A 16087-nucleotide genomic window follows, 5' to 3' on the forward strand; every position below is an offset into this window, starting at 1 on the left:
AGTTGCATAATCTCATAGTCATAATAACATGTATAAGTCATGAAGAAAGCAATAGTAGTAAACAAAAACGATCAAGTGCTAAGCTAACGGAATGGGTCAAGTCAATCACATCATTCTCCTAATGATGTGATCCCATTGATCAAATAACAACTCATGTCTATGGTTAGGAAACTTAACCATCTTTGCTCAATGAGCTAGTCAAGTAGAGGCATACTAGTGACACTATGTTTGTCTATGTATTCACACGTGTATTATGTTTCCGGTTAATACAATTTTAGCATGAATAATAAACATTTATCATGAAATAAGGAAATAAATAATAACTTTATTATTGCCTCTAGGGCATATTTCCTTCAATGCCAATCATTGAACTTCCTAAAATGTTCAACTTGAATGGATATTAGTTCAATGAGTTATATGTTGTTATGAATTACCAAAACCACCCGGAGATTAATTGCACTTTTTCAAGTGCGAAGACATAGTTTCTTTCGTAGTTTAATTTTCTTCTTTATTGAGTCATAGGAACCACCGAACTGTTAAGTGGGGTCCAAGTGAACAAAGTCAGAAGGCTGACGTGATGCTCAACCCAAATCCTATGTCTTCGAGTGAAGACAATGAGAGTAAATCTTATCCAGAGTTGGATGAGTAAGCTTTGCTTGTAGCCCAAGTCAAGCTGTCGCGTATGTTCTAAATCCGACCGTTGGACACGTGTCAGTTCCTTAGTGACCTAGAGTCATTTCAGACATATCATGTTGGGTTGCCTGCTGACTATAAATATCCCACCCCCTCCACCATAAATTGGTGGCTACTCAGAGTTAGTGCACGGCTTTTGTCGTTTGAGAGCAACCCACCTTCGAAGACTTTGAGAGAGAATCCTTACGAGGACAAAGCCCAAAACACACAGAGCCAAAGAGTGTTAGGCATCACTGAAGTCTTTCTGTCTGCGTGACCTGAAGACTTATTACACTTGAGGACTGTGCATCCTCCAGCCGGTTAGGCGTCGCGTTCTGAGGATCTAAGAGTCATTGTGGTTGTGAACGAAGTCTGTGAAGGTTTGGAAGTCTACCTTGAAGACTTACTAGAGTAATTGGGCGAGGACTAAGTGTCCTTAGCTCAACAGGAAGAAGGTGAAGACGTGGTCTTCTGAGTTCAATCTCAGCCTCCCTAACCAGACGTATAGTTGTCACATCAACTGGAATTGGTCTACCAAATCCTTGTCTTCACCAAGCAACTGGTTCTATCCATTACCTCCTTTACATTTTAGTTTGTCTTCGTGAAGTCATTGCTTGTTTGCCTTATCTGTCTTCACTGTGCGAGGACTTTTACTTGTTTGGCTCCGTACTGTCTTCCCATTCTGATCTGTTCTACCTAGCTGCTATTAGTCTTCGTGCTTTCATTAAACCGCTTACTTGACTATGGCCCGTCTACCGTAGCTTATCTTCCGCTGCATATCGTATATGTGTTGTTTTGTTGTCTGTCTTTTAAGATCTTGTATCTTTCGAAGACTTTCATAAAAATCGCCTATTCACCCCCTCCCCCTCTAGTCGATAACTAGCACTTTCATGCCCACAGGTCAATGTTGAGATCAATGGCCACCACTACAACAAAAGCATCCTACCTAGTTGACGGTATCTATTCTCAGTGGACTACTCTTGTGAAGACAAACCCCAACCCTGTAGGAGAGAAAAGGAAGAGATTTGCCTAAGCACAAGAGAGGACTAGGAAGGATGTAGAGTGTGCCTTTGGTGTTCTTCAATCTCGATAGGGGCATCGTTCAATATCCTGCTAGAACTTGAAGCACCAATAAGTTGTGAGAGGTGATGACTGCTTGTGTAATCATGCGCAACATGATCGTGGAGGATGAGTTTTCGGATGAAATCTACGACCAAGAGTTTCAATTTCAGGGTGACAATGTTGTGCTTGAGCATACAGTAGCTGCAACGTTTGCACAGTTCACTGCATTTCATCATTAAATGAGTGATTGAAAAACTCACATTCAATTGCGAGATGATTTGGTTGAGTATATGTGGGCTCACGTTCGCAACCAATAGATATATTGGCTACTTTTTTTGACATATATTTGAGACAATTTAATTTTATTTAGCTTGTAAACTAGTGTAAAAAACGTCTTACATTATAAGACGGGAAAGTATGAGATATTTATTTAATTGTGAAACTATGGAATACTTATTTGACTTGTGAAAAAAGGTTTAAAAAAAGGCCAAAAACCGACCGCGAAGATGAAAATCGTCTCCACCTTGAGTGCGTTGCCGACCAAACGCAAAAAAAAAAACGTGGATTCAAACAGACAAAAAAAGCAAACAAAACATGCGTCATGGGAAGTTGCTTTTAGGTAGTAACACAAGCAGAGCGGCGGGCGCATCACACGAGCGGCGACAAGGACGCGGGCGCTGCCGTTGCTTTTGGGCTGAACGCGCCGGATGGATTCGCCCCTGCACACCACGCGCCACTAGCGAACGCGCAAACCGGCCGCCGGTCGCGGTCCCTTCCAGATCTCTCCCCTCCCCGCCGGTCCCTTTCCTGCTTCTCTCTCCTCTGTCTCCCACCGTCGCAAGGCTACAACAAAGTCAGCCTCCAACCACCGCTTTGCGTTTTTCTTTTCCTTTCTTCCCTACCCTTTTCGTTACGGCTTCTCTCAGTTTTCTTTCTTATAAGAAACAAAATACTTAATCACCACTAGTAGGAGTATTATTTGTTCCTTCGGTTGCACCGTGTGTCCCCGTGCGTTGCACCATGGAGTACAGCAAATCAGATTTAATGTGTAGTAAAATACTCGCAACTTCTTCTCTGATAGATTGAGTGGTTTGTTCTGTCTGTGATGATTCCTCGGTTACTCTTGCGCCAAAAGAAAATAAAGATTGTGATGATTCTTCGGTCCCTCCGTTCAAAACAAAAAGAGAAAGCTAGTATAGTACTGCAAGCCAAACAAACCCACCCCGATCTTTTGCCTGTCAAAGTTGCTATTTCTCTAATATAAGTACTCGTGCTCACCCAGCAAAAGAAAAAAGTAGTCGTGCTCATCATGTTGCTTGAGCCAGTAGCAGTAGCACTGACACACTATCCTTTGGTGGAAGCCAAGCTAAAGAGCAGCTAAAGCTGAATTTCCGGCGCGTATTCGTATTCGTGGATTGGAGATCACGTCTCCCCCAAATGGCAAAAAGGACCTCTCGCCAAAAAACACATGGGAAAAACCAAAAGAGACTCCCCTAGTTTGGCCAATGAACGGTGCAAATTATATCGAATTTTGGCGGGGTTATTGTTGTATCTTTCAAGAGTATGAAAAAAATGTATAGTTAGTGCAATTATTTTCATTTTTCTTCATCACTTAGCCGTGGTAACAATAATTTTCAGTTTGCAATGTGTATGCCTTTTTTCCAGAGGAGACACTGGAACATATTCAGATTTACTTCAGCTACAAAAATAATTACAAAGATGTAAGCAACCGACTTGGAAAAAAAATCCCACAACAAGCATCGAAGAAATCCCAATAGCCACATGGCTCTTGAACAACCGTGATTGAAGTGCACCGCTAGGAACGAGACAAAGACAATGTAGACCAAACATCGACATGGTTCATAGGATAGAAATGTTGTAGGAATAGGAAAATCATAGAAAGTGAGATGACATGCATCTCAATTTCTACAGAGAAAGAGATGTCATTTGATGCATAGGATAGGAATTTTTCCATTGAGTCTTAGTTAATGTTTTTTTCCTTCAAAATGTGAAGAATTGATTCCTATCCTATATAGGAATAGGAATCCATTCCTACAAACCAAAGGGTCGCAAAGAAAATTTTCCTATGCAAATCCTATCCTATAGGAATCCTATGACATTCCTACAAACCAAAGGAGGCCTAAACTTCTTGTTGCTATGGCTTGTTAGACTTAAAATTCAGAATTAAAATCATTAGATCATAACCCTAACATTAGAACATCTAATTAGCATTAAACAAATAGGGATTTAGGGTTTTACGTGCAATGGGTGCAACAATGTCCAGTTAGTGAAGGTCCCGCGCCTGCTCAAAGTAGGTGTAATGAGGAGTCGAAGTAGAAGCTCCCTGCAGGTACAGACATCCTTTGGGGTGGGGCCGCCACCGGCATTGCTCGATCACATGCAATAAGGAAGAAGATGATCTTCATGTCAGCAGTGCTCGCCCTAGACCGGATGAGGGTTCTTGGGATGTGGGGAGCAAGGTTTGATCGTGTGTGAACTAATTTGATTGTTTGTGGTCGTGCTCCCATTCCTATCTATTTTGGTGCCGTGACATGGGACTAAAACCACGAGTAGGATACCCCCCCCCCATTAGGGCGCATTAGTCGGGTGAGGGGCACAAATATTGGTGTGTGGCCCCTTCCTCTTAACCTTATCCTTTCATGTGGTTAGGTCATAGATCAATATCCAATGTGGCTTGGCACCACCACTCGTGAAGAGGGTGGGCAACAACGGTGAGCCAACCACACTGCACACAGTGTGAAATATATAACCTATGACCCAATGACGCACCAGGATCCGCGTGCTCGTGTACCTGCATGCCATAAATCCCCTTCCACAAAAACCTATAACCCAATGACGGATGAGTCCTACTTGTAGACAGATATGGAGGTCGCATTATAGCACATTTATGTCTGCACACAGCCGTTGTGACCTCGGTATTCATATGGAGTGGTGGTCGTTCATATGGTGAATCTATTGCTCTTAAAGCATCTACAATAGATGATGTAGATGTAAAAGTAACCAAAATTTACATCATGAAGACCCAAAACAGTGTCCCAATAGATGATGTAGATGCAAAAAACTCGGTTTTTTCTATGGATGTAAAATACATCACTTGGTGATGCAAAATTTCATCGCCAGCCACCGCCCAAGCAAAAAACATGCAACATTGAACGAAGCCCAACCGCCAAACAGAAATTTCTCGCCGCAGGCTCGCCCTCCCGCCGCCCATTGCCCGCCATCGGACCACAGGGACCACTGTTGGGAAATGTAGCATGCAATTTCAAAAAAAAATCCTACGCTCACGCAAGATGTATCTAGGAGATGCATAGCAACGAGAGGGGGGAGTGTGTCCACGTACCCTCGTAGACCGAAAGCGAACGCGTTTGACAACGCGGTTGATGTAGTCGAACTTCTTCTAGATCCGACCGATCAAGCACCGAGCATCGGCACCTCCGAGTTCTGCACACGTTCAGCTCGATGATGTCCCTCGTCCTCTTGATCCAGCAAAGGTGTCGAGGAAGACGATGAGTTCCATCAGTACGACGGCGTGGTGATGATGAAGTGATCCTCGCAGGGCTTCGCCTAAGCACTACGAAGATATGACCGGAGGCGTAAACTGTGGAGGGGGCGCCGCACACGGCTAACAATTGTTGGTGTGTGTTCTAGGCGCCCCCTCCCCACGTATATATAGGTGGAAAGGGAGGGGAACAGCCTTGGGGCGCCCCAAGTAGGAGGAATCCTACTTGGGGGCCTAGTCCAATTTGGCCCCCCTTACCATATTTTCCTGAGGGGGAAGGAAGGAGGAGGGAGGAGGGAAGGAAGGGGGAGGGAGGAGGGAAGGAAGGGGGAGGCCGAATCCCTCCCCTTCCTTCTCTCTTCCCCTCTTTCCTTTCCTCCTCTGGTTCAGCCCATATGGAGGTGCAGCAGCCCCTGCTGGCTGCTGCGTTTCCCCTCTTGGGCCATTAGGCCCATATCTTTTGCCCGGGGTGTCTGGAACCCCTTCCGGTGACCCGATATGTACCCGTACCCTCCAGAAAACTTTCGATGTACGAATACTATCGTCCTATATATCAATATTTACCTCTCGACCATTTCGAGACTCCTCATCATGTTCGTGATCTCATCTGGGACTCCGAACAACATTCGGTCACCAAATCACATAACTCATATAATACAAAATCATCATCGAACGTTAAGCGCGCGCACCCTGTGGGTTCGAGAACTATGTAGACATGACCGAGAGACCTCTCCGGTCAATAACCAATAGCGGAACCTGGATGCTCATATTGGCTCCTACATATTCTACGAAGATCTTTATTGGTCAAACCGTTATGACAACATACGTTATTCCCTTTGTCCATCGGTATGTTACTTGCCCGAGATTCGAACGTCGGTATCTTCATACCTAGTTCAATCTTGTTACTGACAAGTCTCTTTACTCGTTCCGTAATACATCATGCCACCATTAAATCATTAGTCACTTTGCTTGCAAGGCTTCTTATGATGTGTATTATCGAGAGGGCCCAGAGATACCTCTCCGATACTCAGAGTGACAAATCCTAATCTCGATTTATGCCAATCCAACAAACACCTTCGGAGATACCTGTAGAGCATCTTTATAATCACCCAGTTACATTGTGACGTTTGATAGCACACAATGTATTCCTCTGGTATACAGGAATTGCATAATCTCATAGTCGAAGGATGTATTTGACATGAAGAAAGCAATAGCAATAAAATTGAACGATCAATATGCTAAGCTAACGGATGGGTCTTGTCCATCACATCATTCTCCTAATGATGTGCTCCCGTTCATCAAATGACAACACATGTCTATGGTTAGTAAACTTAACCATCTTTGATTAACGAGCTAGTCTAGTAGAGGCTTACTAGGGACACGGTGTTTTGTCTATATATCCACACATGTATCAAGTTTCCGGTTAATACAATTCTAGCATGAATAATAAGCATTTATCATGATATAAGGGAATATAAAATAGCAACTTTATTATTGCATATAGGGCATATTTCCTTCAGATGGCTCCCCCGACTGCCGCACCTTGCCATGGTCGCCCCCGCATTTCCCATCCCCCCCCCCCCCGCCGCCACCATGCCACCCCCAATCGCGTCGGACCCGCCTCCCGGTCCCGTGGCCGCCGTCGGAATGGGTTCTCCACCTAAGGAGAAAGTTGCCGCGGCTAAGCCACATGGTGGCGCAAGAAGCGGCTGCCGCGCGACCCTACTGCGACGTCATTTCGGCCAAAGAAGACGAAGGCAGTCACGGCTGCTTCTGCTGCTTCGTTTCCTCAGTCATCCGTGGATATTGTTGCTACCGATGGCGTGCCTCCTCCTCCATCACCTCATGCCCCGCCGCCAGCTGTGTAGGAGAAGTCGTTGAGGCCCGCGACCACTGTGTCCAACATGCTCGATGAAATGTCGCAAAGGTAAAAAATATTATACCTTTTTATTGTTCTTTTGTCATGTGCGTATGAATATAATGTGATATTATGTGTATGTGCACTTGTTGTCTTGATGATGACACATTTATGCGCATGACAAATTTTGCCTCTCAAGATTTTCCATCGCAAGAATATGATGCACCGTATGATAATGAGAACCTTGACATGGAAGAGGAGGGTTTTGTTGAGAAAGCGAAGGGAAGAGCCGCAAACTATTCCAACGCCGAAGATGTGTTGATTTGTACCGCTTGGAAGAGAGTCTCTCTTGATGCATCCATGGGAAGTGATGAATCTATGACCACATATTGGAAATGCATGAAAGAATTATTTGATGAGCGAAACACGAGTGGTCACTTTCGATCAAGGGATTCTATTCGGCACCGATGGGCCACTATCAATGCCGAATGCCAAGAAAGGGTGGTTTGCTTGAACAATATTAATCGCATGAACCCAAGAGGTTGTGATGAAACCAACATGGTAATTTCTTGATACTTTTGAATGCTTTCTCATGAACCGAAGTGGTTGCATATGTTCCTAATGAGCGAGGTTTCTTTATTGTTTTGTAGTTCATGCTTGCTCAAGGTTTGCTCCAAGAAAGAGGGGAGAATTGGGAAAAGAATAAGAGTAAAGGGAAACCGTTCTCTTCCCAACATTGCTACAAAGAGCTCAAGGATGAGGAGAAAGTGAAAGAATCAGGAAGCTTTTGAAGCTCTGAGGAAGAAGAGCATGGTTGTCGATCATGAAGAAGAAGAAGAAGAAGAAGATGATGATGATGATGATGATGAGGAGGAGGAGCAGGAGGAGGAGGGGAGAAGAAGCTCCACTCCCCACTCTGTTGCCAAAACATGTAGCCCCAATAGAAATAAAAGAGCAAAGGGTATGAAGGTCGAATACAATGATCTAACAGATGGATTTAAAGCCATTGCCATTGTGAGAAAAGGGTATGCCGAAGAAAGAAATATCTTAAAATTGAAAGAAATGGAGGAGAAGGTGTAGGCCGAGAGGCAGAAGACGGCGGGCGTGGATAAGAGGACAGTGACCGAGGAGAAGAGGGTCGAGCTAGAGGAGAGGAAGGTGGCGGCCGAAGATCTTAAGGCGATGGAGGATAAAGCGGAAAAATTATGTTCATGGACACAAGTGGCCTCGACGCGAAGCAAAAAGCGTTTGTTGAGCTTTCTCGCGACGTAATGATCGTGAAGAAGATCATGATCATGAATAGCTTGATGGGTGGCTTTGGGGGACGAATAGGTGGCATGGGAGGACTAATGTGTGGCTTCGGAGGAGCAATGAGTAGGAATGGGAAGCTTCATGAACATGATGGGAGGTGGCTATGTTAACACAATGGGTGGCATGGGAGGCATGATGGCTGGCATGGGAAGTGGCTATGGTGGTGACATGGGTGGTGGCTATGGTGTGCACATGGGTGGCAAGGGAGGTGGCTTCGGTGGAGGTGGAGGCATGGATGGATCACAAGGCAATGTTCACAATATGCCAAGTGACAACGACGAGAAAGAAGGCAATGAAGATCTTCAAGGCAATGATCTTGAAGCTAATGATGATTATCAAGCCAATGTTCACATCATGCGAAGTGACAACGGAAAAGATTGAAGTTGTGAGGCCATGTTTATCTTTATGTTTATGTGCTCTTTTATTTGTTAGATCATGAACTATGTTTGCTATGATTCACTATGAGACCATGATTTTGCTATGTTGATGTTGAATTTGACATGTTGTTTATGTTTGTGATGAATTTGATTCAAATATGTGCGGCTGTAGTGCTGCCGTTGTGCTGCTATCGCGTGCCTAGCCTATTTTTACAACATCTGTTGGAGCGGCCGCCGTGCGGCTAACCTAATTTTTGCGAGAAAACTTCCGACCTATTCATAAGCTGTCAAGGTAGTACAAAGGACGCTAGAAGTAAAATACACATCCAGATCCATAAAGCACCTAGCAATGACTATAAGCACTGGAGTGGGCCAAAGGAGCGCCACCATCTTCGCCCCTCCCTCATCGGAGCCGAGAAAACCTTGTTGTAGTAGACAGTCAGAAAGTCATCATGCTAAGGCCCCACCAAAACAACAATCACCACGCGAAGGGCCAAACTATAGACACACGGACACAGAGGAATGAAGACAGGATCCACGTGGATCCACCGAAGACAAAAACGCCGATCGACTCCCGCGAGATAAGTCAGAGACAAACCTCCACACACCCTCTGACGATGCTAGAAACACCACCAGGACGAGGACTAGGCGGGGAGAACTTTATTCCATCTTTAGAGAGCCATCACCACCTTGCCTCTTTGAGCAGGACACAAACCCTAACAAAACTCAGAAAAGCATGAAAAAATAGAGCCCTCTCACCGGCAAGGGCCGGAATTCACCACGCCTACATGGCCTAAGACCACATGAGATGAGGTAGACCTGTGGCGACAATGGTGGGAGGCACGAGAAACCCTAGCCAAAGGGCCCACTTTCTTCCATGTGGCAACCCTATTTTACACCATTTGTTGGAGTTGGACGTTCTTTATGATGTAAAAAAAGCATATTATGGTTATGTATATTTTACTCACACCACAATTTGGTGTGTAAAATACATCATCTATTGGAGATGCACTTAACTTGCCTCATGAGGTATTCAAAAGACATAACGACATCTCCAATGTTGACCCACAAATTTCCTTCAACATCCGTCTGCAGACAGGGGGACCATTACGTGGACACTGATGCTCGAGGCCACCATCCAATGCTACCCTGTATATGTCCGCCAGTAAAGGGCAATTTGAAATTCAAATAAAAGTCCGATCCATAGCGCGTGCCGGATCACATGCCCGATCTCATCCAGGAAGAGGCAAGTATGCTCAAGTTTTTACACGGCCAGTCACAACAGAATATCCGCCTGGTAGTCCGTGTAAAAAATCAAGATTTTTTCCCTACCGGACCGGCAATCCGACCCTCCTCCACGCTCAAGGTGTCGTCGCCGCCGCGTATGTAGCCTCCGCCTCCAACTCCCGATGTTTCCGCTGCAACATCTTGTAGCAGACGGCTTGCACGATCATTCTTGCCTCGACATCCAAAGACTCCACCTTCAAGGACAACATCTTGGCGTCCTCCGCATCGGATGTGGTCTTCACCTTATTTTCTCCGAGCATGGCCTTCTTCTCTTTGATCAAGGCCCTCTTCTGTTAGAGTGCCAGCTTCTTCTTGGTCGCCTCCATCAGCAATTTGAACCTCTCTGCCTTTTGTCCTCCTTGATGTCGAACCATCTGATGTATGCCTCCTCCTTCGACAAGATGTCCTAGAACTTCCCCGTCAACTTGACATTCGCACCTTCTCGCTTCGCCCTCTCTTCCTCCCACTTGTTTCCCCATAACCCTCTTCTAATCTTCTTAGGAGGTTCTTTTGTTGGTTCGGTTGGGTCCCCAGTTTCTTCTTAGGTGGCTTGAGTGGCGGTCTTGGCTATGAATAGGTTCCACTTCGGCTGCCCATTCAACTTCAACCAGCAATGCATGACAATGAAGTTTTTCTTCGCCAACTTGAACACCATACACACATGAGATGGGTACAAAATAAAACATTATCAAGACCTATACATACATATCCGGCTAGTGATCAACAAAAGTATGCACATCCGAGTGGTGATCTACAAAAATATGCATATCTGGGTGGTGAACAACAATACTTTGCAAATCCGGCTACAAAACTATGCATGTCCAACTACAATACTATGCATATCCGTCTAGTGATCAACGAAGTATGCATATCCGACCAAATGAACTTACTTGCTCATGGATTTGCGCACCGCTAGGCCATCGTGCGATGAGATGCTTCAAGTGGCCGCAACACTTCGAGATGGCCTCTTGGATGGTGTACCAACGATGGTTGAGGGACTATGATTCACGTTTGCGGATGACCGCGTTGGAGTAGGGCATGAAATGCTTGTGTTCACAGAACCATATATGAAAGTTGTTCCATAAGGTTGTGCCCTTTTGCTCCGTGCCATGGATCGAATCGAGGCTATGGGCCAACCATGCATTGCACAATAGCTCGTCCTCCCACATGTTGAAGCTTTCTCCTCTACCTCTCTTCTTTGGATCATCGACCAAATCATCCAGATCATCATCCTCTCCTTTGTCTTCCTCCTCCTCATCCTCCTGCTGTTGTCTGGCGGCTCAATCCGGCTGTTGTGTGCCCATCTGGGTGTTGGCCTGCTGCGTGCCCATTTGGGTGTTGGCCTGCTGTGTGTCGGTCTAGGTGTAGTCATGGAACATTCCAGTCCGGGTGTAGTTGCCGTACTGGTGGGATCCGAGTCTTCCACCTGCCCGTCCATATAGGCACCTCCTCTTTCGCCTCCGTCTAACGAATGGTGTCCATCATCTCCCAGTCCCTGTTGTAGGTCGGCTCCCCCACTTTAGGCATACACGCGAACAGCGTGCGGGCACCCATCTGCTCTCCGCCCGCTATCTGCGCCAAGACCAGCTACGACGAAGAACACTCCGAGAATAGCAGAGGCGTTGTGTTGTAGTCGACGATGAACGACACGATAACGGTTGTCGGGGACTGCCTACCCAGTTGCTTGGCAGCGTAGAAGTACGGAACCTTGTAATGCCCCGGCCAAGGTGCCGTTTGTACGGTGAGCGACACCATTTGCGCACCGTGGCCACGATCTCCACCTCATTTGCGACCAGCACGACCGCCACCAACATGCCCTCTGTCGGCAACCCGCTTCTTGAGGGTCTCCTCCTTTTGCGGCTTTTTCTTTGATGTGGTGATTTTGCCGCGTCGCCGAGTTGATCTTTCGGGCGAGCGGGATGTTCAGATCCTCCAGCACCTCTACCACGTCCTCCATCTCTCGCAGGCTCTCCTCCGTTTCCATGCGGCGTCGTTGGGAGGGAAGAAGAGAGTGGCAGAAAAGGGTAGGAATCGGGTGGAGAGCAGCAGGATGGAAGAAGAGTGTGGGGATTGTACCACAAAAACAGGGCGGACAGCTACTAAAGCGCGCGCTTCGCCTGCCCTTTGGGTGGGTTGAGGGTGTCGAGTCCTACGTGTCTGCTGTCTGGACTCGCGCATAGCCCCTCACGTTCGTTCCAGTTTGTTGGAAAAATATAATCTGGGCCGCTCGGCGGACCGATACACGACCGCATCGATGACACAACTCGTGCGGATGTATGCAGACGATTTGAGGGCCGGTGTTGGAGATGTTCTAATGTCCTTATCAATTCTGTAGGCACGCGGTGTAAGAATGTACTCCCTCTAAAAACGTTCTTATATTTTGGGACGAAGGGAATAATATAATACACTCACAAATTTCACTAGAAACGTTGTGAGAATATAGTAATGAGACGTGTTCTCTTTACACTGTAAAATGACATAATCCCCAATCGTACGTATATAGATAGAGAGAGAAAAAAAGATTGTAGCTGTACCTTGTGAAAGCGGTAGTGGAGGAAACATTTGTGGCAAGTGGACTTGCGGGGCACGATCCTTCCTTAAGCTGGTCGTAATGATAGTATCATATTTAGTATCATGCATGCTAACTAAACTATTTTGCTGAGGTGACATAAAATTAAATGAAGAAAGAAAGTGTTGAGTATCATATCATGTATCATATTAAATGTTATGCTACTATGTGTTATGCATGGCAATAAATAAGGTTACCTATAATACTAATATATGATATTATGCATTATGAAGGTAGTATCATAACTTAGTATCATGTACATGATATTAAGGTATGATATTACCCATTACAAACAGCCTTTGCAGAGAAGAAAATCCCCAGCACAAGACAGGTCCAAAGAAGCTGATTCGACAGAGGACTTCCTTGGTAACTCCACCGCTCTCCTCTCATCCACCTGTGTGAAAGATAGTGTAAATAATTGCAGGCAACGCACAGCCCACAAGCGGAGTACTACTACTAGTAGTACTAGTAGAGTAATTACTGTTATCCTCTTTCTCTCTCCTCTCATCTGCTCTTTTCAAACCTCTCTCCCTCTCTTGCTGACTGCCAACAACATGACAAGCAAGTCTCCACATCATGACATCACAGTCTCAACACCCTTCCAAACTTAACATCACCTTTTCATTAAAATAGTTATTATTATAGTACTCCTGGAGTACTAATTAGCCACCAGCAAAACCAAATCACAGCGATTGACACCTGGGCCCACATTATTCCGTGCCCCGATTAGAAAACAGTGTTCTTCAGAGTTGAGTACAGAGGAGAGAGCCCTAGAAAGAGAAAGTAGAGAGAGAGAGAGAGAGAGAGAGAGAGAGGGGGGGGGGGGGGGGGGTTGGGGTAGGGTAGGGTCCAACAACTACTGGAGCCAAAAGTTCTCACATAAACCTTTCCTTCCTTCTCTCCCCTCTCCGCCCTATTTCTTCTTATCTTTCTGTCACACTGCCGCCTCCCTCGACTCGACTCCGCTCTTCCTCCGCCCCGCCCCGCCCTGCCGTCCGAGGAGAGGAGAGGAGAGGAGACCAAGGTAGGTAGGCCGTTCCTCCTTCCTTGATCCTCGCCGATTTTACCTTCCGGCGTTGGGGATTTACCGGGCCTGCATTTCCGCCCGGGCGGAACAGATTAGAACGCGTTCACGAGGGGCTTCTAATCTGCCTAGGTCCTCGGATGCCCTCAACGGCCTCTCCGATCCTTCGTGCTTCCGCGTTTCTTTTTCCCCCACTTGTTTTTTAATTTTTGAAGATTTTGGGGGGGTTTAATCTCCGCTCCTTTTTCGAGGATAAATCAATCAATCTCTTCTCGTGGTTTTCAACGACTACTCGTCATGGCCTTTCATCTTGGTTTTGGCTGAATTTTTCAGGAGATTTGCCGTTTTTTCTCTTCACGACGCAGCCGCTGCCGCTGCGAGGAAACAAAACAATCCCGTGAGGCAAGGACGGTTGTGAAGCAAAGGTGAGAATCAGATGATGATTGGTCAATCACACATGCCTTTATCTTTTTGTTTTCTTCGCCTTCTCCGTATGCCCATGCTTTCCTGATGCTTTAATCCAAGCCAAGGAACTACAATATGGAACCCTTTTAGTTTGGCTCTTGATTGGTTGTACAGTAGGAGTATTATACTAGCTGCAGCTCCTCGTGGAGTGATTCTTCTGTTTGCTCTTTTTTTCCCCAACCGAATCAGTAGATAGATTCTTCTAAATAAATTCTAGTATTAGATTAGAAAAGGCCGAACTTGTAAAATCAAGATATTGACACCCAAAAGGAAATTGCAGTGATCAAATGGCAGCCGAGTCCTCTGTTCCACAAACTTCCTCTGAATCGGCTGCTCACAAGATGGGCTTCTTCAGAGTCCCTGATCTTCTTGTCAAACTGAGCACCAAATGTTTGATTGAGTTGGATGCCGTCCGCAGCCCAACGTCTCCCTTAGACCTGAAATTGTTCACAGGCCTTGCTACCAAATCACCCAGATCGTCTTTCCTTGATGCCGGCGCAGCCAGCCAGAACCAAAAGATCTTGCTCGGGGACAGGGTTGGCCTTGGACTGGTGGATTCTCTCAGTCATGAAAACAACCCCACACCCTTGGGCAGCAGGAAGGTTCTCCTTGGATCTGAGATGAGGATTACTGACAACTTAACTCTCAAGAACAGCTCCACTGCTCCTAATCAAGCTGGACTGCTTGAACAGAAAGATGAGAATATGAGTGATGGACTCAACGGTAGTATCATGTCCCTGGATGACATTGTCAATTCAGAGGATTACACCTGTGTTGTTACCCGTGGTCCGAACCCTAGAACTACCCACATTTTTGGAGACCGTGTTTTTGAGTTTCAAGCTGAGCAACTGATGCCTGATGAGGGTGGGTGTGAGGAGAGTTTGGCCCCTCATCTGAATGGGGATACCATGAGCTTCTGTTGTTTTTGCGGTGACAAGCTCAAAGAAGGGAAAGACATCTATATCTACCAGTAAGTGTTCTAGTAAACTAGATGCAACCATCGTTATGTTCTCTTTTTTGCTGGTTTAATAGATCTACTGCTGTTCTGATTGTTCGTTAATTATTTGTATCATGTCTTTCAATCGTAGGGGTGACAAAGCCTTCTGCAGCATGGAGTGCAGGGAGAACTTCATGGAAGATGAGATGGAAGGTGAACCTTCGATAGGTCACTCTGATCCCAGCTGCCCATCCTTTGACAATCGTCGCATTTTCCAACTGATCCAGTGACCAGCGAGCATCAGTAAACACTTGATGTGGTCGTATCTGAAGCGCTGTCTGAGGTTAATAAGCTGCAGCCATGGATGTGATCATGCTGATCAAGTTTTTGCGTGAAGATTTTGTCTGCTGCGGCACTGATGAATTTACCCCCCTTAATGATTTCTTTATTTTCGTTACCTGGATCCTCAAATTTTTGGAGGAGCCTGAACGATGACTGTGCTTCTGGTCATATTATTATTTTGATCGGAAAAGGGTGTGTGCGTGTGTTTGCCTGAGCCCCAATTTCAATTGGACGTCATTTTGTCGACGCCTATTGAGTATTGTGTCATGTATCTGAACCTAAGCTTCTACATGTATTTGCATGTGGTACACAATAATATTTGAGTATACTATCTTGTTCACCTTTCTTTCTGTGTTGGGTCTTCATTTGATGATTAGAGTTCTTATATGGCAAGAACTATCTGATTCTTGGCAGGAGTAGTGTCTGTTTGTGGCTGTGCAAATCATAACCCCCATGACTGGTACATTGAGATGCTGCCATCAGTTTCGGGCGACTGCATTTGTTTGAGTGAACTTGCCGAAACTTGGTTGTGATCAGTACTTGATCATTGAATTAGCCGACAAGTTGCTACTACTGTTAAGTGTCTAATACTGCGAATGGGGTCACTGTCTTCGGATTGGCTCCCTGTGTTCGTTAGCTCAGGAGTACCTGTCATTGCAGGTG

The 16087-nt window shown here is 45.7% G+C and overlaps 1 protein-coding gene across 2 annotated transcripts; it reads left to right on the forward strand.

The window, feature by feature from the left end:
• Nucleotides 1–13509: 13509 nt before the first annotated feature.
• On the forward strand, nt 13510–15764 carry LOC147979778 (FCS-Like Zinc finger 8-like). 2 transcript variants are annotated; one of them, XM_087547171.1, is made up of 4 exons: nt 13510–13684; nt 14014–14105; nt 14426–15115; nt 15234–15764. In XM_087547171.1, exons 3-4 carry the CDS (start codon nt 14433–14435, stop codon nt 15370–15372), a joined length of 822 nt encoding a protein of 273 aa, XP_087403297.1. In that variant the 5' UTR covers nt 13510–13684; nt 14014–14105; nt 14426–14432; the 3' UTR covers nt 15373–15764. The 2 variants fall into 2 exon arrangements, with proteins under 2 accessions (XP_087403297.1, XP_087403298.1); XM_087547172.1 differs by having other exon boundaries at nt 13524–13680.
• The last annotated feature ends 323 nt before the right edge of the window (nt 15765–16087 follow it).

The sequence above is a fragment of the Triticum urartu genome, chromosome 3A (assembly GCF_056163025.1).
Source record: "Triticum urartu cultivar PI428250 chromosome 3A, HENAU_Tu73, whole genome shotgun sequence".
NCBI lineage: Eukaryota > Viridiplantae > Streptophyta > Magnoliopsida > Poales > Poaceae > Triticum > Triticum urartu.